This window comes from Cyprinodon variegatus, unplaced genomic scaffold (genome assembly GCF_000732505.1).
Source record: "Cyprinodon variegatus isolate N-32 unplaced genomic scaffold, C_variegatus-1.0 Scaffold136, whole genome shotgun sequence".
NCBI classification, from domain to species: domain Eukaryota; kingdom Metazoa; phylum Chordata; class Actinopteri; order Cyprinodontiformes; family Cyprinodontidae; genus Cyprinodon; species Cyprinodon variegatus.
In genome coordinates, this window is record NW_015150589.1 from 1,268,146 (window position 1) to 1,289,829 (window position 21,684).

Below are 21,684 nucleotides of genomic sequence, written 5' to 3' on the forward strand. Positions count from 1 at the left end.
TTAATCCCGACCAATCAGAGCGCAGGTCAGAGAATACGAGGGTTAATCCCGACCAATCAGAGCGCAGCTCAGTTAATATAAGGGTTAGTTCCGACCAATCGCAGCATAGATCAGTGAATATAAGGGTTAAACCCGACCAATAAGAGCTCAGGTCAGGGATTATGAGGGTAATCCCGACCAATCAGAGCTCATGTTACTGAATATGAGGGTTAATCCCGACCAATCAGAGCTTAGATTAGTGAATACAAGGGTTAAACCTGACTAATCATAGCTCAGGTCAGTGATTATGAGGGTTAATCCCAACCAATCAGTGCTCAGGTCAGTGATTATGAGGGTTAATCCCAACCAATCAGAGCATCGGTCGGTGAATATAATATACATTCCAAGCATCCAAACTGTTTAGATATTTACCTTTAAAGAAAAAATGTTGATGTTTCCTGTCTGTATTGGTGTCTCTGTGTGTCTCCAGGGGAATCCCCATTGATGGTGGATGAAGGCTCCAGGGCCTGTCTGTGCGGAGGGGTTCTTGGGGCCTCAGACCCAGACAGTCCAGCAGAGGACCTGACCTTTCTACTGGAGACTCCTCCCCTTCATGGCTTCCTGGAGAACGTGCTGCCGATGCCTGGCTCAGAGAAGAGCAATGCGGGAATACCGATAGGTCGGTGTGATTGCATTGAGCTTTCTATCTCTGTGAGGACATTTAGTCCTTTCCTGACCCAGATCCAAACCCTGTGGTTCAGGTTCCTGAAGGTCCCTGAATGTTTGCTGACCCCTGACTTTAGTTTCTTCTCCCAGAGTCCTTCAGCCTCACACACCTGACCTCAGGTCTCATCAACTATGTTCAGTCAGAGCACAGAGGATTGGAGCCGACAGTGGACCAGATGTCCATCAGTGTGAGCGACGGCCTGTACAGCTCCGCCCCTGTGCCCTTCTACATCATCATCAACCCAACCAATGACGAGCCACCGTTGCTGCTGCTCACTAACTTTACGGTGCGTATACGATTAAAGCTAGGCTTGAAACTATAGTTACAAAACAAAAGAAGCAGGTGAGGGACTCATGTGGTTCACGCCTGCAGGTGAAAGAGGGCGGTTTCATGGAGCTGACTCCATCCATTCTGGATGCCTCTGATCTGGATGTCCCTCCAGGCATCCTGACCTTCAAGGTGGAACGCCCACCGGCTCATGGCACCCTGATCCGAGCTCCGCATGGGGAGGTGGGAGCTGAACGGCTGCAGAAGAGCCTCCCTGTCCCCTCCTTCACCCTGCAAGAACTCAGAGAGGGTGAGACGAGCTTTAAACCAATAAACCACGGAGAAAGTCTGTGTCTCCTTTTTCTGTTGCCCTCAAAGATCCATGGTAACATTGATCTAAATCGGCCTAATGAGGTATGAGGGAGCTGTGGAGATAACTGCAATACACCCTCAGTCCAGAGGGTGGCAGTAATAAGAAAACAAAGGTCAAAAAAGAAAAGTCCGACTGAAAATCAAATGTTTTTTTCTAACTGTATCAGTCTAAATGTCTTTTATTCATTTCACTATTTTACATTAAGTTTGTTCCAACCCGACTCTGACCAGAATAGCGCTTTAAAACTACATGGTTCATTTACAATAACTAAGTGGAGATAAACAAACCTATTTGTCTTTTATTCTTAACAGCAGAGCAACATATTTTAGATTTCTAAAAGACAGAAGCTAAGACTTTTGAAATAAAAAATATTTATTAGTATAACACGAAAGTTATGAAGAATGTTTTTGTATGATATTAAGGTAATTGAGCTGAGGATGATGGGAGGTCATGCTGGAACAGGATCATTGGGAGCTTTTGGGAAACCGTGTGCATAACCATGAAAAATAAAACACAGAATTTAGACTTTACTGAAATAAGTCTAAGGAAAATGTGTTTCATAAAATACTGTAAGGTTTCATCAGTAAGCATGCTCTATTAGAACATATGTCTCAATTCAGTTGAAAACAAAAAATAGGAATACAAATAAAGTAATACATATTTATTAAAAAAAGGGTTAATAAATTAGCTAAATTAGCTCACAATGTAAAAAATCGTCAGGATTTTAATGATTTAGTAGCGCAGTTATTCATCACATATAATATGATATTTCACTTCCAGCTTCAAACAGAGAACAGTTAACAGGCGGTGAGCTTCTGGCATCAGAAACCTCTGCAGTCATTGCAGAGCTCTGCTGCTCTTGAAGCTCTAAATCATGTATTACAGTACGAACGGAAGTTTTAAGCTCTGCATTCTCACTTAACAACATTTTAAAAACTACTTTTGTAACAAATCAAAAAGATTAAAATGCTCACCTTGTGCTGCCTTCTGCCACTGGTGACTGGGTGCATTGTGGGATATCTGGCTGCACACAACTCCCTCTTTCTGAAATCCAATGAAATATCCAACATACTCACATATCAGGACCACATTCCTGAGAAAGGGAGAAGCCGTGGGTCAAAATGTATGGAAAGGCATTTTAGGATATAATCTTTGTTTTCTGTATGTTTGTACAGTTTTAATTAAATAAAACCAAACATCAGCGTAAAGCCTCTGAATCACCCCTGCCCCCCCTGCCTCCTTCACACTCTGCAGGGATGAAGATCCTGTACCTTCATGATGACACAGAAACCCTGGAGGACACCGTGCTGCTGCAGCTGACAGATGGCGTGCACTCGGTGGAGGGGACAGTCCGGGTCACGGTGATGCCGGTCAATGACAACAAGCCGCACCTGATCAGGTAAACACACACACACAGGGGGAGAACTACAGCTTAAAAAGAGCAACTAAAGAAGAAATCTAAGTAGACAATATTTCAGTACTTTATGAGAATCTCTTTATCAATAAGCATTTAGACTTAAACCATGTTAACTAAGTTATAATAAAAACAGTTTTGCATTGAAGGGTTGAAGTTTTCCACTAATTGAAGGATTCATTGTTAAAAATCGATAGTAATAAACTCCGCAGAGATTTTGGAGGTTATATCCTGATATTTGCACCTGCTGGATAGACACGTTACCATGGAAACCCAAGTTTCAGACTTTTGCTGCTGGTATTAAAGCTGGGGTCAAAACCAGCAGGAGATTCTCCAAACTCTAGAGGAGAGGCTGAGATGAAAGCATCTGAAGGGGAGAGCGGGAGTTTCCTCCAGAGTTCAAGTCTTTTAGGGGATAAAACATCCTGGATGTGGACGGGGACACAGTCAGGACATATGGAGGACACAGGGATGGTCCCTGAGGGGCAGTACATGCAGATGCTTGGCTGTCAACATCATTCATGGTCCTGATAACAGCGAACCTGCAGACTGAAACATCTGAAATGGAAGAAAATATTACGGCATGTCCAGGACCTCCTAGAACCTCAGAACCAGAAGAGACTGAGCAGAGTTCAAGTCTGGGTCCAAGGACCAGAGCCAGGTTTAAACCTGGAGGTGCTGAACACAGCTGACCCAGATATCTGGTTCTGTCCAACTCAGAAAGAAGAGTCTTCATGAGCAAATGCTTATCCTTCCCCCCATCCTTGACGTTTTCACCGAAATCAGTGATTTGGAATGTGCATCCTGGACGGGGCCCTAGATGCCCTCACCTCACCACCAAGGTGTCCCCAGATCAGCTGAGGGCCACCAGAGTGGAAGTCTGGGGGGGGGGACAGTCTGCTGGTGCTGTTCGGACCAGCGAGGCAGAAGAACACACAGACTTGGCAGCTGCTGCTCTGCTTGTTGTTGTTTCCTGCAGGATGGACGTGCCACCGTCTCCTGTGTGGATTTTATTTCCGAGTGAAAAAGCAGACAGATGGTTCCTGATGTTAGACCCCCCCTCCCCTCTCCCCCGACCACACACACACGTCAGCATCAACTTTGATTTCCACTTCCCCAATTCAAAAACCTACCCACACACAAACTTCCATTTTTATCTCTACAACCACCAAACAGCTACTTATCCTCTGCCCTGAAGCAGATGTTTGGTCCATCAGGTTCTCCTCCAAGGTTCAACCCGGTTTCTAAAGTGTTTTTTTCAATAGAGTTTCAAAATGGTTTAAAATCTGTTTTTGAAGATTACAGACAAGTTTAAAAACTGATTCCAACCAGAGTTATAAAGGTTTCGTTTTGGCTCATAGAAGCTTTCAGTGTAGTTTAGTATTTAGATTTTATATCGCTTTGAAAATGATTCGAGATTGCTTTATACTGTAGATGCAAACCTCCTAACTGTTTTATAGATTTCTAACTAGATAAAAAAATATGTTTTAATTCTGGTTTCAAATCTGGTCTCAGTATGGTTTCAAAATTGCTTTCAGACTGTTTTATTGAACCTTTCAAACTGGATGAAAAACTAATTTCAGGCTGGTTTCAAATCAGATCTTAGTTGATTTATAAACACCTATAAGACTGCCTTAGGACAGGTTTTGTGAAGTAGTTTTACACTAGTTTATGAAACAATTTCTAAATACTTTTCTTTAATGATTTAAGACCAGTTAATAGAAGCATTTTAACTTGTTTATAAACCAATTTCAGACTGGATTCAAATCTGATTTCAGAGTGGTTTTTAGAACATTTCATACTGGATAAAAATACAGTTGTAGACCAGTTTCAAAACTGATGTTACACAGGTTTCTAAAAGTTTCAAATGGGCAGATATAAGCCTTAAGTGTATTTTAGAAACTACCTTTAAAATTAATTGCACTCCAGCAGATGCTTTCAAAATGGTTTGTAGGAGCTTTTAGACTGGTTTTCAAACCATTTCTAACTGATTTACAGGAAGTTTTCGACTAGTTTACAAACCTGTCTCAAACTAATATCAAATCTGAATGAAAAAAGGTTTTGAATGTGAATTTAGACTGATTTTACCAAGAGTGGGTTGTTAAGTTTTCAGACTAATTTCAAAACTAATTTTAGAGTGGCTTCAAATAGACTTAGATTCAACTTTATTTATCCCTTGGAATTATTCCTTCAGGGAAATTATGGTTCCAGTAGCTTATATAGAATACAAACAGTTAAAGCAAAATGCCATTAAAGATGATATAAAAAGAGTGTACATAGCACCAAAAAACAAAAGTTGTAATGTGCTGGAATATGTTTCCTTTAGATATAAAAATATCTGCACAGTAGAGAGCTAAGGGCAGACTGACTACACAGTAGTTGACTTGGGTTTTTGCACTTGCACCGAACAAATGTACTGACCTTATAATTAAGTAAAAATCCTACAGGCTACACAGTATTTGGCATGTGTTATTGCACAGTGAGAGAAAAGAATATTGCACATGAGTGACGATAGGTAATATTTTCCATAAGAGAGGGGGGTGCTGACCCTTGACCCTCTTCTTCTTTTATCTTTCTGAGATAATCGAGACTCTCATTCCTTGGAATGTTTTTCATTCTATCAGGGTTTCAAAGGACAACTGCCAATCTTTGAATATTAAAGGTTCACCAGTGAACAATGCATGTTCTAGTGTAGGAAGACGATTAGCACTTATTGCTTCTGCTAGTATTTTCCATTCAATTCAGTTTATTTCTATAGCACCAATTCACAACACAAGTCATCTCAAGGCACTTTACAGTTCAGCCAGATCATACAGTCAAATTGATTCAAAGTTTTCAATCTAAGGAAAACCAGTTGATTGCATTGACTCATTGACTAAAATGCAATCCCTCANTCCTGATGTTAGACCCCCCCTCCCCTCTCCCCCGACCACACACACACGTCAGCATCAACTTTGATTTCCACTTCCCCAATTCAAAAACCTACCCAATTTCAAAATACTTTTATTTAATGATTTGAGACCAGTTAATAGAAGTATTTTAACTTATTTATAAACCAATTTCAGACTGGATTCAAATCTGATTTCAGAGTTGTTTATGGAGGTTTCTGACTGGATACCAATCTCTTTTTTGAACAGTTTTAAAACTGATGTTACACAGGTTTCTGAAAGTTTCAAATGGGCAGATATAAGCCTTAAGTGTATTTTAGAAACTACCTTTAAAATTAATTGCACTCCAGCAGATGCTTTCAAAATGGTTTGTAGGAGCTTTTAGACTGGTTTTCAAACCATTTCTAACTGATTTACAGGAAGTTTTCGACTAGTTTACAAACCTGTCTCAAACTAATATCAAATCTGAATGAAAAAAGGTTTTGAATGTGAATTTAGACTGATTTTACCAAGAGTGGGTTGTTAAGTTTTCAGACTAATTTCAAAACTAATTTTAGAGTGGCTTCAAATAGACTTGGATTCAACTTTATTTATCCCTTGGAATTATTCCTTCAGGGAAATTATGGTTCCAGTAGCTTATATAGAGTACAAACAGTTAAAGCAAAATGCCATTAAAGATGATATAAAAAGAGTGTACATAGTACCAAAAAACAAAAGTTGTAATGTGCTGGAATATGTTTCCTTTAGATATAAAAATATCTGCACAGTAGAGAGCTAAGGGCAGACTGACTACACAGTAGTTGACTTGGGTTTTTGCACTTGCACCGAACAAATGTACTGACCTTATAATTAAGTAAAAATCCTACAGGCTACACAGTATTTGGCATGTGTTATTGCACAGTGAGAGAAAAGAATATTGCACATGAGTGACAATAGGTAATGTTTTCAATAAGAGAGGGGGGTGCTGACCCTTAACCCTGTTCTTCTTTTATCTTTCTGAGATAATCGAGACTCTCATTCCTTGGAATGTTTTTCCTTCTATCAGGGTTTCAAAGGACAACTGCCAATCTTTGAACTTTAAAGGGTCACCAGTGAAAAATGCAGGTTCTGGAGTAGGAAGACGATTAGCACTTATTGCTTCTGCTGTATGCCATGTAGCTCATAGTTTGACTGTTCTTGAGCAGAAACAGAGGGGAAAAAAATGGTTTCAGGCTTTTTTTTTTAAGCTGTAAGACTGATTTGAAAACAACTGACTGGTTTGTTGTTATTCTTGCTATTGGAATAAACATCCATACATGTTGATGGTTTTAGAAATATATCTGACTGTTAACAGTTCAGCTATGTCTGAACTCCTTTTTAAATCTGTGTTAGATTGAACTAAAACTGATTTTGAATCATGTTTTTGTTGGTTTTTTCTTGTGCCTGTAAAGCCAAGCAGCACAGCTGAAGCAAACTGATAAAGATGCTCAGAGCTTCTCTGTTATTGGTGTTATTTTAGGAATGCTGGGCTGGACCTGGACTTTGGGGAGCGCAGAGTGATATCCAGCATGGTCCTGGAAGCTGCAGATCTAGACACGCCTCCAGACCAGGTGTTCTACTTCATCAATGCCGCACCAACATTTGGAAAACTCCTGCTGAAGGTGACGTGTTTGGTTTTAGTTGGAAAGTCAGAGCAGAGGCTTTATGAAGCACATTTTGTCCCAGTATTACTGCAAGCAAAGAACATGTTCTTTATCTTTTTTTTTTTTTTTCAAATTATATATTTGATTATACAAAAATTAAACAAACATTTTTAAAACAGATTGTATATATTTAACTTTTTTCTGTATTTCAGAGTGTTTTAAAGATCACATTCTGGTGGCAAGTTTTCCTCTGGAGTGAGGAAAATAGTATCGGTCAAGTATTTATATTGGGCTTGAAGTAAAGAGAATGTGATCTGTAAAACACAACTTAAAAAGAATGCAATTCATAAAACTCAATAAGAAACTATATCTGAAAAAAAAATCTTTGAAAAATATAAAACATGAAAAACAAAAAATATTTATTAAAGTAAATCTGAAAAAGTTACTTTCAAAACTCTTTGATGATTCAAATGTTTTTTACTGGATGCAACAATAATGAAACTTTCCAGGGTTCTGTCTGCTTTATCTGACCTAAATGGATCAAAAATCTGCCGTCTGTTAAATGCTTGAGAACATGGTCTCCAATTAGATTATTTTGTTTTATCTATAGCTCTTAATTTGAACCAAGTTAGACAAAGTGCTTTTTACAACCTAAACACCAAATAAATAAACTATTATCTTCAAGTAGGCCCTATATAGTATATGTATATATATATATATATATATATATATATATATATATATATATATATATATATATATATATATATATATATATAGTATATTTCAAAATGGAAAATCAATAACAGCAAAGGAGCAAACAAAAAAATAGAATAGAAAGCAAATTCATGAAAGTCAAATAGAAAAGAAAACATCTTAAACTGGGTTACAGGCCAGTTTACTTTGTAGCAAAATTGGACAAAAATAGGCAAGTGTGTGACAGAGATGGGTGGGCAGCAAGTCAAGCCCTCCAGAAGGATACATGTGTGGGATGAGAACAATGGAAATTTGAGGCAGCGATATGAGAGGACTGCTGCGTTCAAGCAGCTTTCCCGTTCACTGATGTGAATGCCAGGTGTTCATCGGTATTTTATTCTTTTTTCCCACATCCTGGTGCACAACTACCTTCACCGTTCAGGGCTTTAGTCAACGCTGTTAAAACGCAAATAAAATAAAAAAAATGGTCTAAAACTCAAGCTTCCATGTTACTCTCAAACCAGGAGATAAAGGGGAGTCCATGTGCTCAATAGGACCAGAAAGACATCATGAAAACATGGCTGACTGTTAGGGTTACAGTAGGTTTGATCGGGACGCTGAAGTTCAGAGGAAGAACTGGACCAAGAACCAAGTTTAGAATCCAAACATCTGGATCAATTTTGTTTTTATCAAGCATGATGATGACGAAATTATTTTGTTGACGCTTTTTTTAGCTAAACATGGATCTTCGATGATGAAAACTACATGACGAGTCACGGGTGTGAGTCCTGTTAGCAGGTGGTCCATCAGATGTTTAAAAAGCATCAATGAGCTGTAATCTACTTAGCAGCATCAGCCGCGCTTGAAAGTAGGCCGGAATGGTACGGTGCAGCACGTTCAACTCTGGCAAACTCTGCTCTTCCAGCTGTGCTTCTTCAGAAATGTTTTTTTGTGTGCAGTGCGCTTGCTCTCTGCACAAATGGTTCACTCTGAGCAGTCTGGCTCTTCCTGCCCTCGCCACTTAATAAACTATATGTGGTTGATTATCCTCTGCCAAGCATGAAAATCCTTTTGTCTAACTATCAGGATTTTATTTCATCCAGCTCACAAGGGGTGATGTAAAAGCTTCTTTAATTTCTACCAAAATTAATCCCTAAATTATGAACAAAGCAAATATTTAATTGCATACTGTTTATTTTTGGACAAAAAGGTACATAGATCTTTGAATTCTTCTCTCTCACAGTTCTTGTTTCTAACTATTTGAATATTTTAACATTTTAGTTCACATATTAAAATGTAGGTCCGGATTGCTGTGACATTATAAGGCAATCATGAAGGTTCTCTGTGTATTTTTTTTAAAATCAGACCTCTATGAATTTAAATCTATTTAAACCCCTGAGCAGCGGTAACCAAGGCCTAAATTCTTATGAATAAAACCAAAATTGTCAAAGTAGAAAGAACAATGTTTTTTTTTTGTCCTTTTTTTTTTTTAGGAGTAATGCAGATTGTATTGATATGTGTGTGATGCATAATTCACAGTAGATCAGGAAGTGTTTGCTTTTGGATGGAAACCTTGTATGTCTAAAACCATTCCTTTATTGTACATTTTGTTAGCTTGTCTGTTTGCTATATTTACCAATATGATGTGTTGAACTAGATCTGCTATTTTCACAACTTTTGTGGGACACTTATGTATAAAGTAGGATATTAATTAATTTTAAAAATGTGTTATAATTCTATAAGTCAAAGTTTTTTTGCCCAACAACAATGATGAACTGCATGGCAGCATTCTATAAGCAGCAGTTGTATTTAGGAAAGAGCTGTCAGTCTGGTAAAGAATCTGCTTGTTCTCGAAGTTGTAAAGGTTAGATGTTTTATGAAGTGCAATATAAAACTGACTAAAACCTTTTTAATCTTTAGTCAACTAAAGCTGGACTAAACGTATCTCATATTGTAATGACTAAAATGTGACTAAAACCAATAATATTTTTTGTCCTGAAGACTAAAACTAAGACTAAATCTAGGCTGGCTGTAAAAAACCAAACTGTTCTGGATACGGAAATCCTACAGGATGTGTGTTTCAATCAGCTCTAACTTAAACCTCCTTCTGTTCCTGCAGACAGAGCCCAGCTGGGCTGAGCTTTCAGCTGGTCAGAACTTCACCCAGGAGCAGGTAGAGATGAACCAGGTCTGGTACCATCACAGAGCCAGCAGCGCCGGGTTCAGAGGTCATGACAGCTTCCGGTTCATCCTGAGCGACGTGGACAACGAGTCTCCGACTCAGAGCTTCATGATCTCCATCCGTACAGTGAACAGAGGTCAGCCAGAACCAGAACCAGTTCAATTTTCCATTATGGTCGCTGCTATGAATCTCAGTGTTCTGACCCTGATCTGGGTCCAGCAGCAGACGGTTCAGTGCTGCTCCTGGAGCTTCTCCTCCTGCACCCCTCCCTCCAGTCTGTCGGGGGTCCTGCATTATTTAGCGCCTCCTTCCTGCCATTTTTACCAGTCGGGTGAACACGGTGCCACCGGGCCCCGGGCCTTCTGGGGCGGGGCCCGGTGGTCCTGGAGGAGCAGAGGTGAGAAACGGCCGGCCTCGTTAGCTGGTGAATAATTAACGGAGGGGAGCTGCAGCAGCTGTGGACTCATCCCCTCTGATCCAAAACACAAACACAGGTCAGTGACAGAACCCGACTGCCTGTGCACTGCTGAGCAAGGCAGCCCACCTAAGGAAGGGGCAGGCTTTCAGATCTGGGTCAGATTCAGAACTTTTTGGACCTTGTTTAAGACCCAGTTTACTCCAGAACAGAAACTGTTCTGGAATTTGGGTCAGTTTTGGTTCAGGGCTTAAATTTGTTTAATAGTTTATTTCTCATTTTTTTCTTAATCTTTTTTTGATGTTTTTGGATAAATTTTTAGATTTCAGCAAGATCTTAATTTGGACCCGTTTTCTGTAGTTTCAGAGGTTTATCAGAACACCATTTGGACCTAATGTCAAACTTTCATCCTTTTATGCATCTATCGTTGTTTATTAAATTGTTGAATTCATTTCTTAAAGTATTTTTATAAAGTTCTTTTCAATTTTAGAAATCCAGAGTTCTGTGGGAAACATTCTCTCTGAAGTCTCTGAATGTCTCCAGGTGAGATCATCCTGAAGACCAAAACCGTCCACCTGAGGGAGGGGCAGCAGGTGGTCCTTAACACTGACATGTTGCTGGCATCGGACTCCTCGGGTCGACCTGAAGAGCTGGTCTTCGCTGTGTCTACCCCGCCCCGACACGGCCTCGTCCACGCCGTCCAGCTTCCCGGTGTCCCTCTCATCAGCTTCACTCAGCTGGATGTGGCGGCGCACCGGATCTGCTACACTCACAACAACGACCACCACTCAGAGGCCGACTCCTTCAGGTGAATGAAGACACACTGAGGAGCTGGTTCTGGTTCTGATCAAACACATGATAAGTGAAATAAATAAAATGAAAGCATTTAAATGAGAAATAAATGGATGATGGAGTCCTGGGAACAGGGCCTGATTCTGAGTGGAACTGAAGAAGGCGTTTCTGTCCCCTGAAAACGATCAGACAACATTTGGCCAAGGAAGGAGCGCCGGGCAGCGAGATGAGGCGAGGGGGAGCCTCAGCATCAGGGGACGACAGGCTGTAGTGTGTTGATCTGCTCTTTCAGCCAATTTGGCAGCAGAAGGGTGAAAAAGAGGGGAGGAGGGGGATGTTAGTATGAGCAGAACCCGGGTTTGTCACCCAGACCTGTGCTGCCCCGAACGGCTGACTGTCTGGCTCAGAACCACCCCTCAGATCTCAGCCAAGCCTGAGAGATGAGCAGCCAGCCGGACCGCTTCCTGTCACCATTCTGGCTGCAGCCATTCGGATCAGCTGCTGGATTTTCTCACACTTTCTACAACGAACCACGTGGGACGGGACAAAGGCACAGAGTTTCTCAGCCTCAGTCCTGGATAGAATATTTACAGTTTTGACAAAAAAAGGAAATCATGGAAACCATTTTAGTGTGAGATTTAAATCCAAAAATGACACCAAAGCTTCTTGTTTAAAGGTTCTGGTCCAAAGAAAACATATGTTTCTTCTGATGTCAGTCAGGTTTTTATATCTGACGTGAGACGTGCCTGTAGTTTATGTAACGGGTTGTTTGTATCAGAATTTAAGGACAAATATAGCAGAGCATCATCAGCATAATCTCATACTGTCTGATGATTTGACCAACATCTGGAATCAGATTTTAATCCCCTAAAAACCCAGAGATCACATTTTCTCTCATCATTTGGTCCAATTTCCCAAAAAAAAAAAAAAACTCATGTGTATTTATTTATACAGAGGATAGAAAGGTCCAAAAATTATATCATTCGGGAAGGAAATCGGTACCTTCTCCCAGAGATGAACTGGCTCTGCTGAAAGATCCTTAAATTAACCCCAGAACCGAAGCTACTGAAGCTGGTTTCATCCACTGTGGAACAAGTCCTGGACTAACCAGATCTAAAAGGCAACAAGAGAAAAAGAAGGTCTTCCTCCAAACGCCACAAAAGGTCCATAAAGATTTTTCATTGAGATGAACATACTAGGAACTGTCAGCCATGCTTTCCAGAGCTGTTCCCATGATTCCTGTAGAACATTGAAACGGGTCATTGTGGTTCTGAGACTGGGTCTGCAGCTTTGCTAGAATTCACCTCACATGTGTTGGGGTCGCCTGGGCGCACACACACTCAGCGGGGCCTCGGTGTGTGAGAGGACATGACAGCAGATGATGAATGAGTGTTATTAGGAGAATATGAGCAGCGACGGCCAAACGGAGCGGCCCACAGACGGTGGTCCCTGGGCAAACATGGACGACGCTCCGGACAGATGCTGCCGGCAGTCTTGGTGTGTGTGTGAGTGAGAGCTGCAGGGGGAGGGCAGATTGTGCTGGCACAGCCCTCTGAGGACAAACACTCACCAGCCTGTACAGCTATTTTTATTTGGGCATTCCTCTGACCCAGTCCTCATCCGTTCATGGCTTTCTGTCTTCACACAGAACCAGAACCAGGGTTGGGTCTCTCTACAGCCAAGATTTGGCTCCAGAATGAACCTTTTGTGGCATTCATGATGTAGAAATGGCCTGAAAAGATTTTTAAAATAATACAATTTAGATCACACAGCCAGCCATGAAAATGACATGATGAATCTGTACAGGAGGCGCCATTCAATGGTCAACATGCTGAATTTACTACTTTGGATGTCTTTATGTTATTTTTTACAGCTTTGTCGTCACAAATGGGGCCTCATCCCGCAGCGGCACGCTCCTCTTCACTATTGAACACAGCGACCGCATCCCACCAACTTTAAAGATCAACGCAGGTCTCCATCTGAAGGACGGCTCCACCGCCACCATTAGCCCTGACCTACTGCAGCTCACCGACCCAGACACCGCCACCGCCAATCTGACCTACATCATTACCCTGCTGCCCACCAATGGAGAGCTGCTGCTGAGGGGAGCCCCACTGCCTTCCCCACCCAGGTTCCTCCAGATCGACATCGATCAACTGGACCTGGCTTACCGGCACAACCCGGGCAACCCAGTAGAGCTAGACCGCTTCTACTTCCTACCAAGTGATGGAACCAACAAAGGTTACCTGGAGTTTGGCCAGTTAAGAGAGGATCCTGCAGTATTTAACATCCAGGTGTGCACCACCCGTTAAGATTCATGCAGGTACATCTGGGACCCTCCATGAAAGCATCATCAGATCTGTCATCATGAATAGATACCTTAGCGGCCCCTGAGTGTTCTACTATGAACCCTTTAGGCGGCAATAAGGACTTAACTATGAACCCTTTAAGGGAACAACCAAAGACTCTTTAGAGAACCATTATAAGTTGCAGAAATCTACAATGAAGGCTTTAGGGACCCATAGGGACTCTATCGTAGATCCTTTTGAGAGCAATCAGCAATTTAACATAGAACCTTTAGGGGCCTAAAAAGGAGTCTATTGTTGAACCTTTAAGGGCCCATCCAAAATATACTAGAACCCTGCAGGAACCAATCAGAAACCTACCGTTTAATTTTTAAGGGTCTGTTTAGAATCTGTAAAGAATTTTCATGATCAGTCTTTGGAGCCCATCTGTAAATCGTCATGAAATGGATCAAAATAAGATTATTTTAATCTTTTTGAACACAAATAGTTGAACAGAAGAACAAGCAAAAGTCTATGAAGCAGATGGACATGAGGATGAAGACAGATAAATGTCTAGTTGAATGGGTCCAGATCAGTTTAGGACTTGGTTGAAATGGGCTCAGGTGTTTGGTGGAATCAGTTGGTATTATGTCCTGGTTTCTCATAATGTTTGGTTCAGATCTTTGGTTGAACCAGGTTCTGATGCAGGGAATCGGTTTTGGTTTGGGTTGGAATCTTTTAAATGGTTAAAGTCCCAGCTGGTTGGTTCAGATCTCAGAATCTGTTTATATTGGTTTCAAACAGAATCAGGTTTCTGATTCCTGCAGCCTGTTTCAGCTGTGGGTGACTGAGTAGCAGTGTTAAATACTTGAAGCGCAGCAGCAGAAGGCGAGCCTGGTCCCCCCTCCCCCACATGTTACCTGGTCACCCACAGCTGAAACAGGCTGCAGGAATCAGAAACCTGATTCTGTTTGAAACCAATATAAACAGATTCCTCTGAGACTCTTTGGACCACGGGTCGTTGTGTTGGAGTGATTTCAGGGTCATGCTGCATTTTTCAGTCATGAATATTTCAAACAGTATATCAGATATTTAGCCAGTCTGGTCTAGTTTTTCTGCCACAATACTTCGGATTTCATAAACATTTTCTATTTAACCTTTTCATATTCTGCTAATTTAAGTAGCTGATCACGTTTAGAGATCCAGAATCCAACATAAATATCCAATAACAGCTTAAGTTTCCTTTTGTGAAACAACCTCTTATTTAGACGGATTTCAAAAATTTAACTATTTATTCCAAACCAAAATTTTGTACGCAACAAAAACAAAACACATAAAGACCGGTCCTTCTGATGGCTGGACAAAGGAATCCCCTGGTCCATCCTGGAGAGTCTGCAGAATCCCAGTTAGTTTTGCTTCATATGCTACTTAAGGAAGAAAATGCTTTTCAAGGTGAACCAAAGCCAGCTTGGAGAAAAATGGGCTCACCTGATTATCCAGATCCTTTGGAAGAACAGTCCCTCCAAAATGTTCTAAACTGCCCCTCATTGACAGTAGATCATCGAGTCTAGAAGCTGTAACTAAAAGAGGAAGCTGCAAGAGCTGCTACATGCACTGTTGGTGACACCTAGTGGTCAATGAGTAGAACTGCAGCCAGAGGGTAACTCTCCTGTCAGAACTCAATGGTTATTTACAGAAAACTATTATAAAGATTTTTATTAATTTCCCTCTCAGTTCACAACAGATCTTCATTCGGAGATTAGTTTTTTTAAAGGGTTAAACAGAAATTTTTGCAGAACTTTTCAAATGGAGCAGAAATAGCTTAATACTCACAGTGAGGAGTTTAGTTCTAGTATACTGGTACCAGTTGATTGGATTCTTTGTTGACTAATGTCTCCTCTGTACCCAGGTGGAACCGGTGGACAGAATGTCCCCAAGTTTAAGCCGCATGGAGACTCCCAGTACCGTTGTGGATCTTGGCGCTGGCCGTTACGGTATCTTCATCACCAGCAGACACCTGCAGGGATCGGACCCGGACAGCCCACTAGAACAGCTGGAGTTCTCCATCATCAGTCCGCCCCGATTTGGGTACCTGGAGAACGCAGCCACAGGTAGAACCAGAGGATGGTTATGGAGCAGCAGCTGATCAGAACACTAAAATGTTCTGTACTCGGTTCTGTTCAGTGGTTTTACCATCTGAAGCTGAATGTTCCTCCATTGTTGCAGGAGCCTCCATCAGTCAGCGGTTCCACCAACTGGATCTGGATCAGCGCTCTGTTCTCTACATCCTTCCAGCTGATGTGGACGTTACTGCTGACAGTTTCCAGTTCTGTCTCGTGGACCGGGCAGGAAACCGGTCTCCACCTCAGATGTAGGTCCTCCACATGACTCTTCCATTGTTGCCCCTCTGATCCCAGACCCAGAGTAGATTCTGCAGGTTCTGTATCTTCCAGGCTTGAGCTGTTCTGGTCCCGGGTCCAGTTATCGGCGAGCTGCTATAGAACCTGTGAGACTTCAGGAACTCTGCAAATCCAGATCCAGCGCAGCGGCAGGAGTGTAGACCCAGCTTATGTCTCCATCCAGGTCAGTCTGGACCTGGGATGAGTCCAATTATGTAAGAGCCTTTGAAGGTTCTGTTCACAGTTACATGATGAAAACGTTTTCTGGCTCAGTCATGATTCGGTTCAGAGAACCAGCAACCAGGTTCCACAGAATCAGAAACAGCTAGAAAAGGCAGATCAAACACAGATACTGACCCAAAACCAGTGTTGTTTTTGACAGCCATCTTAGATTTAGTTTTAGTCTTCAGTGCAAAAACTATTATTAGTTTTGGTCACATTTTAGTCATTACTATGTGTGATAGTTTTAGTTGGTTTTAGTCGACTAAAACTCAAAAATATTTTAGTCTAGTTTTAGTCAATTTTGTGTTGCACTTCATAAAACAGTTAACCTTTATATTTTCAAATAACAACCAGATTCTTTACCAGACTGAGAGCTCTTGCCTAATAGCTGTGTATAGAATGCTGCTTTGCAGTTCATCATTGCTTTTGGGCAGAAAACTTTGATTTATAGAATTCAAATAAACTTTTTTTATGAATGAATGCCCTATAGCAGATCTAGTTCAACACATCATATTGGTTAATATAGCAGACAGAAAAGCTAACAAAATGTACAATAAATGAATGGTTTTAGACGTATTAGGCTTCCATTTAAAAGCAAACACCTCCTGATCTACTATGAATTATGCATTACACACAGATCAATAAAATCTTCATTACTTCAAAAAGCAAAGAACAAAAACATTATTCTTTCTGTGTTGACAATTGTGGCTTTATTTCTAAGAAATTGCCCCTTGGTTACCGCAACTCGAGGTCAAAGTATATTTAAATTGATAGGAGTGAGATATTTAGAAAAAAAAAATCACAGAGAACCTTCATAATTGCCTTATAATACCATGGCAATCCAGACCAACTGGGAACATCTAGAATCCAGCAGCGGAACCAGGACCTCAGCATGTTCTGCTTCAGCTGCTGGTGATCTGTAACAGTTCTGATCAGACCCAAACCGTCCGAGCTTTCAGGATGAAGCTCAGCCCAGAATGTGATGTGAGCAGCTTCAGGTGTTCTGATGGGGATGACCTGCTTGATGCAGTTAGTCAGCATTGTTCTAGTACTTTCTTAGAAGAACCTATAAAATGGACTAATTCGTGTTAGAAACTCATCAATAATTCCTGTTTATTCTTTACAGTTTAGCAAAGAAGATATAAATGTAGATACTAAATATGTGTCTATATATTTGAGTTTTCTGAAATGTGTTTTTATTTGAAACCATAAATGTTTTTTTTTATTTTTATCAGAACCAAGCTGATGTTCTGTCGTTCTGCAGGTGGAGGAAGGTTCTGCCAAACCCGGCAGAGATTTCACCCACAGCTCAGCCGCTCTGATCCAGTTTGACCCAGGTCTGATTTAAGTCCCTTTCATTCATCATATGGCTGATGGTGGTTCTGCTGCATCTGATCCTTTTGGTCCTGTTGGTTCCAGGTGTGAACATGAAGACCTGGAACGTTTTCCCGCTGGATGACGGTCTGGAGGAGAACCACGAGACCTTCAGCATCACTCTGAAAAGCCCTCAGAACGCCGTGCTGGGTCAGAGGACTTCAGCTACTGTGGAGATCATCGACCCCAGAGAAAGTGGTGTCAGAGTCATTCCTACTCCAGCCTGTAGGGGTAGATGTGGGGCTGCTTATGGACGTTTCAGAGTCCACATGGAACCAGCTGATCAACCAATGAGGAATAAAAACTTAAACTTTGTCTATTTAAGGTGATTTATTCTCTGTGTTTGATCTCTGTCTGTCAGGACGCTGTGATCCGAAGGACCTGAAGGTAGAGACCACTCCTCTTCCTCTTCCTCCTCCTCTTCATCCTAAGGAAGGTGGGGATGAAGACCCAGTCATTGACATTGAGGCGGAGCTTCTTTGGGAGAATCAGCCTCACCCTCCCAGAGGAGACGTCCCGGACCGCCGGCCTTACCTGGACTATGAAGAGGTTCAGCCGCAGGACCAGGCGGTAAAAGAGCCCAGAACCAGGCAGACCTCCAACAGCCACCTGCTGAGAGGACAGACCGACAGCAGGACCAGAGATGCACAGAAGGTCGGGTTCATCCAGAAAATCGAAAAGACCAAGAACTCCAGATTTCCTTTAGTAGGAGAAAAGTCTGCCGAGTGTTAAAACCAAAAGATCTCAGAGGTTTTCCTGAATTTAAATCTTCATCAGTTTGTTTCTGAGGCTCAATCTCCAAAGGCTTCATGCTTTATTTTAAACACTGCAGAGTGGAAAGGTCTGCCTAAGAGCTGGTTCTGCTGTTCTGATTCCAGGGATTCAGAATACGCTCTGAGGGCCCACCTCAGAGATCCGTTTTTTTAAATTTAGTTTTACTGTGAAGCGCTTTGTGACTACTGTCTGCTAAAAGTAAAAAAAATTATTAGTTCTTTATATCAATTGTATGTAAGCTTTGAGATAGTTTCCTGGTTCCTCTTAGGAGAATCTAACAGAAATTTGTTCTACTTCTGCCAGTTTGGAAGTCTGACTCCTCTTAAGATGGAAGAGCTGCAGCTGGAGGGAGCATGGTGGAGACATCATCCACACGGTCTCCTCCCACAGGAGCTGGACACCAGAGAAGCTCCTCAGACTGGTCCCCCAGATGCTCCTCAGACGGATCATCCAAGAGAGCAGCTGCAGCTCCCACTGAGAGAGGTTCACAGAGTTTAATCTATACTTTTGTTTCAGTGTTATCTGTTTGGATCTGAGTTAGTAAGAACCATCAGAATCTAAACCCTGAGGATCCAGCTGTGCCAAAGCAAAGAGTTTTATCCAAGAGAATAGGTTGATATGTAGGTTTACTGAGAGATAAAGGCTGCTACCTGAGAAGCATCTGCTTGGACTTCCAGCCTCTTCATGTTTTCTAGTCAATAATCCTGTCTGTGCTGAGGTTTGGGTCAGGATCAGTTCTACACTGTAAGACAAAGTTCTGCTTAACTTTATTTCCATGCTGGTCTTTGTTCTTGCAGGTGGGGAGCTCCCTCAGCAGCTCGTGTCCTGACGGATGGACCTTATACAGGAGACGCTGTCACATGGTCAGCCCGTCCCTGGCTAGTTGGGCCAGTGCGGACAGAACCTGCTCCCTGCTGTAAGTAACATCTGGTTCTGTTTGTAGGACCTTTCTGCTCGTCTCTGACTCTGATGGCTTCCATAGAAATTGAAACCCAACCACTGAACTAGATGGAGAAACAAATGGATTTCCTCACCTTCTGAGAAGAAGAGGGTTGAAGTTCTGCAGAACAGCTTGGTTCTGGTGTCATATGTACAGTTACATTAGAGATCATGTTAGAAAAGACCTACGAGGTCTATATAAGCCAATAATAGGACTCCTTCTATTAGGAAAGCCACAGAGAGATCCAGGACTTTCCTGGACCTCAGTCCTGAGTCAGCTGTTACCTGTAACTGTTACCACGGTAACCTTTGGGGTACCTGACAGGCGCCATGGTAAACCCAGACTCACCTATCACTCACTTCAGTTACCACGGTGACCTCAGAACCTGAGCTCAGAATCACCTGCAAACCTGGTTTTATCACTATTTGTCGCAGCCTCAGACTAAATCATCCCTATAAACTGTTGGTTCTCCAAAAGTGGTTACTAACCAGCAGTGGTCGGCACAGCTTGCGAATCTTATCACTAACCTATGTTCTGCTAACTACAATTTAAAAGTTGTACATGTGCAGTAGCTCCTCTGCAATGCAAAAGGATAGAGGAGGGAACTGTCGCCACATTAGCAGTGCGGCTGATTGACAAGTTGAGTCGCAAAAGTGAAGTTTCTTAAAGCAAACTTACCAAGAGAAGCTGGAGGTGATCAGCTGAACATCAAAATTAATCAGCAGTCCAAGATGGATGGAGACAGTACACTCTTTCTAGGACCTGGTTTAGCTACAAGGCTTGGATAACTGCATGCAGCGAGGCTAATGCTTTATTCTGCTTTCCAGACTCCTTTTTCAAAACATCAGGATCTGACCCAGCATAGATAAAGACAAGTAGGACTGATTTAAAGCACCTTTTAGAAAAGGCAAAGAAGAATGAACAATCTGGGATTAACATGGAAAACAATACAATATAGTCAACTTTTTCTAGCTGTTTGTTAATTTGCATAGTTGCTCTTAAATAAACACATTCTCAGAAAAAAAAAATGTATATGTTAAAAGAATATAAAGCTGACTAATAGCTTCTCCATTGTTAAACTGGTGCACTAGTCTTTTTCAAAACACAGATTTGCCTTCAAAAAGCCTCAGAAAGGTGAGATTTATGTACAAAAAATAAACCTTCACATTAAATTATGTTTTTATTTTTACGTTTTTAGGTGTTTTTATAATGTTTTTTTGTTAACATTCATATAAATATATTGGTGTGATAAATTATTATACGTTTGATTGTTTTTTTTAGTTTACATCTATTTTGAATTTAAACCCCCCCTGGAGAAAACTCCACCAGCCCCCACTGCATCTGAAAATAGATCAGGATGACACTAACGGAAAATAAAGCAGTCTAAGTTTTTGTCATTGAGTTATCCAATGACGTGAAAGAAGCGATCCGCTGCAGCTGTACTAGTTCAGACCTGAGTGAAGCTAAACATTATTCTCTGCTGCAGCTTCAACAGCAGCCTGAGCAGCCTGCACTCCAGGAAGGACCTCAGCTGGATGTGGAGGTTTGCTGGGAAGAAGTCCTTCTGGATCGGTGGGAATATTGAAAACTGTTTCTCAATCAATTCAAATTCACTACGTCTCTTTTCTGCTGCTGACACTCTTCCTCATCCTCAGGTGGGTCTGGGAGTCAGGACGGCTGGATTAGGGCCAACATTCAGTCAGCTGGCCCACTTAGTGACAGTGCTGACCTCAGCTCAGGCTGTGTGCTGGTTGAAAACCCCAGGAGATGGATTTCTACCAACTGCTCAGCTGAAGTTCAGCACTCCTTCATCTGTTCCTCAGAGCCCGTTCCTCACTGAAGGCAGCCATGTTTACAGTCTGTGAACCCCTCAGATCTAAAGTCCATAAGCCGCTCTGTACAGAATTTTAATAAAAACCTAAAAAGCTTCTGATACTTTCTTTTTTTTTTCTTTTTTCTAACGGTGTCCTGTCTGGCAATGTGGCAATAAGAATAGTTGTCTTGATGCCCAAAAGAGCCCAACAGATTTTACTTTCACAAGTGGAGCAGTACGGCTATCGCCATAGTGTTCCGCTTGTTTCATTCATATAAATTGCTTATGCAGGGGGATTTACAATTATATGGACACTGCAATGTAAATAGAATAGAAGAGGAAAAACAGGAAAAAAAGGGGAAAAGATGAAAGAGGAGATAGAAAGGAGATAATGATAAAACATTTTCAGTCTGCTTCATCACCTGCAAAGAGATGTAAAAAGAACAGCACAACCAACGGACATGGAATGAGACATACAATAAAGTAACACCTAAATACTATCACTGAAGTAGTATTATTTAA

At 41.5% G+C, this 21,684-nt stretch overlaps 1 protein-coding gene across 1 annotated transcript in view; it reads left to right on the top strand.

The window, feature by feature from the left end:
* LOC107085912 (FRAS1-related extracellular matrix protein 1-like) overlaps nucleotides 1–21,291 on the top strand; it is a 40,004-nt gene extending 18,713 nt beyond the window's left edge. The window contains exons 18-35 of the mRNA XM_015376568.1: nucleotides 470–658; nucleotides 796–992; nucleotides 1,079–1,283; nucleotides 2,601–2,745; nucleotides 7,147–7,288; nucleotides 10,086–10,284; nucleotides 11,107–11,371; nucleotides 13,229–13,649; nucleotides 15,550–15,751; nucleotides 15,867–16,011; nucleotides 16,094–16,223; nucleotides 17,526–17,598; nucleotides 17,681–17,830; nucleotides 17,997–18,289; nucleotides 18,713–18,892; nucleotides 19,207–19,325; nucleotides 20,836–20,921; nucleotides 21,005–21,291. Of these exons, the coding sequence (XP_015232054.1) occupies nucleotides 470–658; nucleotides 796–992; nucleotides 1,079–1,283; nucleotides 2,601–2,745; nucleotides 7,147–7,288; nucleotides 10,086–10,284; nucleotides 11,107–11,371; nucleotides 13,229–13,649; nucleotides 15,550–15,751; nucleotides 15,867–16,011; nucleotides 16,094–16,223; nucleotides 17,526–17,598; nucleotides 17,681–17,830; nucleotides 17,997–18,289; nucleotides 18,713–18,892; nucleotides 19,207–19,325; nucleotides 20,836–20,921; nucleotides 21,005–21,189 (3,326 nt within the window). The 3' untranslated portion in view covers nucleotides 21,190–21,291. The remainder of the gene's footprint in view (nucleotides 1–469; nucleotides 659–795; nucleotides 993–1,078; nucleotides 1,284–2,600; nucleotides 2,746–7,146; nucleotides 7,289–10,085; nucleotides 10,285–11,106; nucleotides 11,372–13,228; nucleotides 13,650–15,549; nucleotides 15,752–15,866; nucleotides 16,012–16,093; nucleotides 16,224–17,525; nucleotides 17,599–17,680; nucleotides 17,831–17,996; nucleotides 18,290–18,712; nucleotides 18,893–19,206; nucleotides 19,326–20,835; nucleotides 20,922–21,004) is intronic.
* Nucleotides 21,292–21,684: the final 393 nt, after the last annotated feature.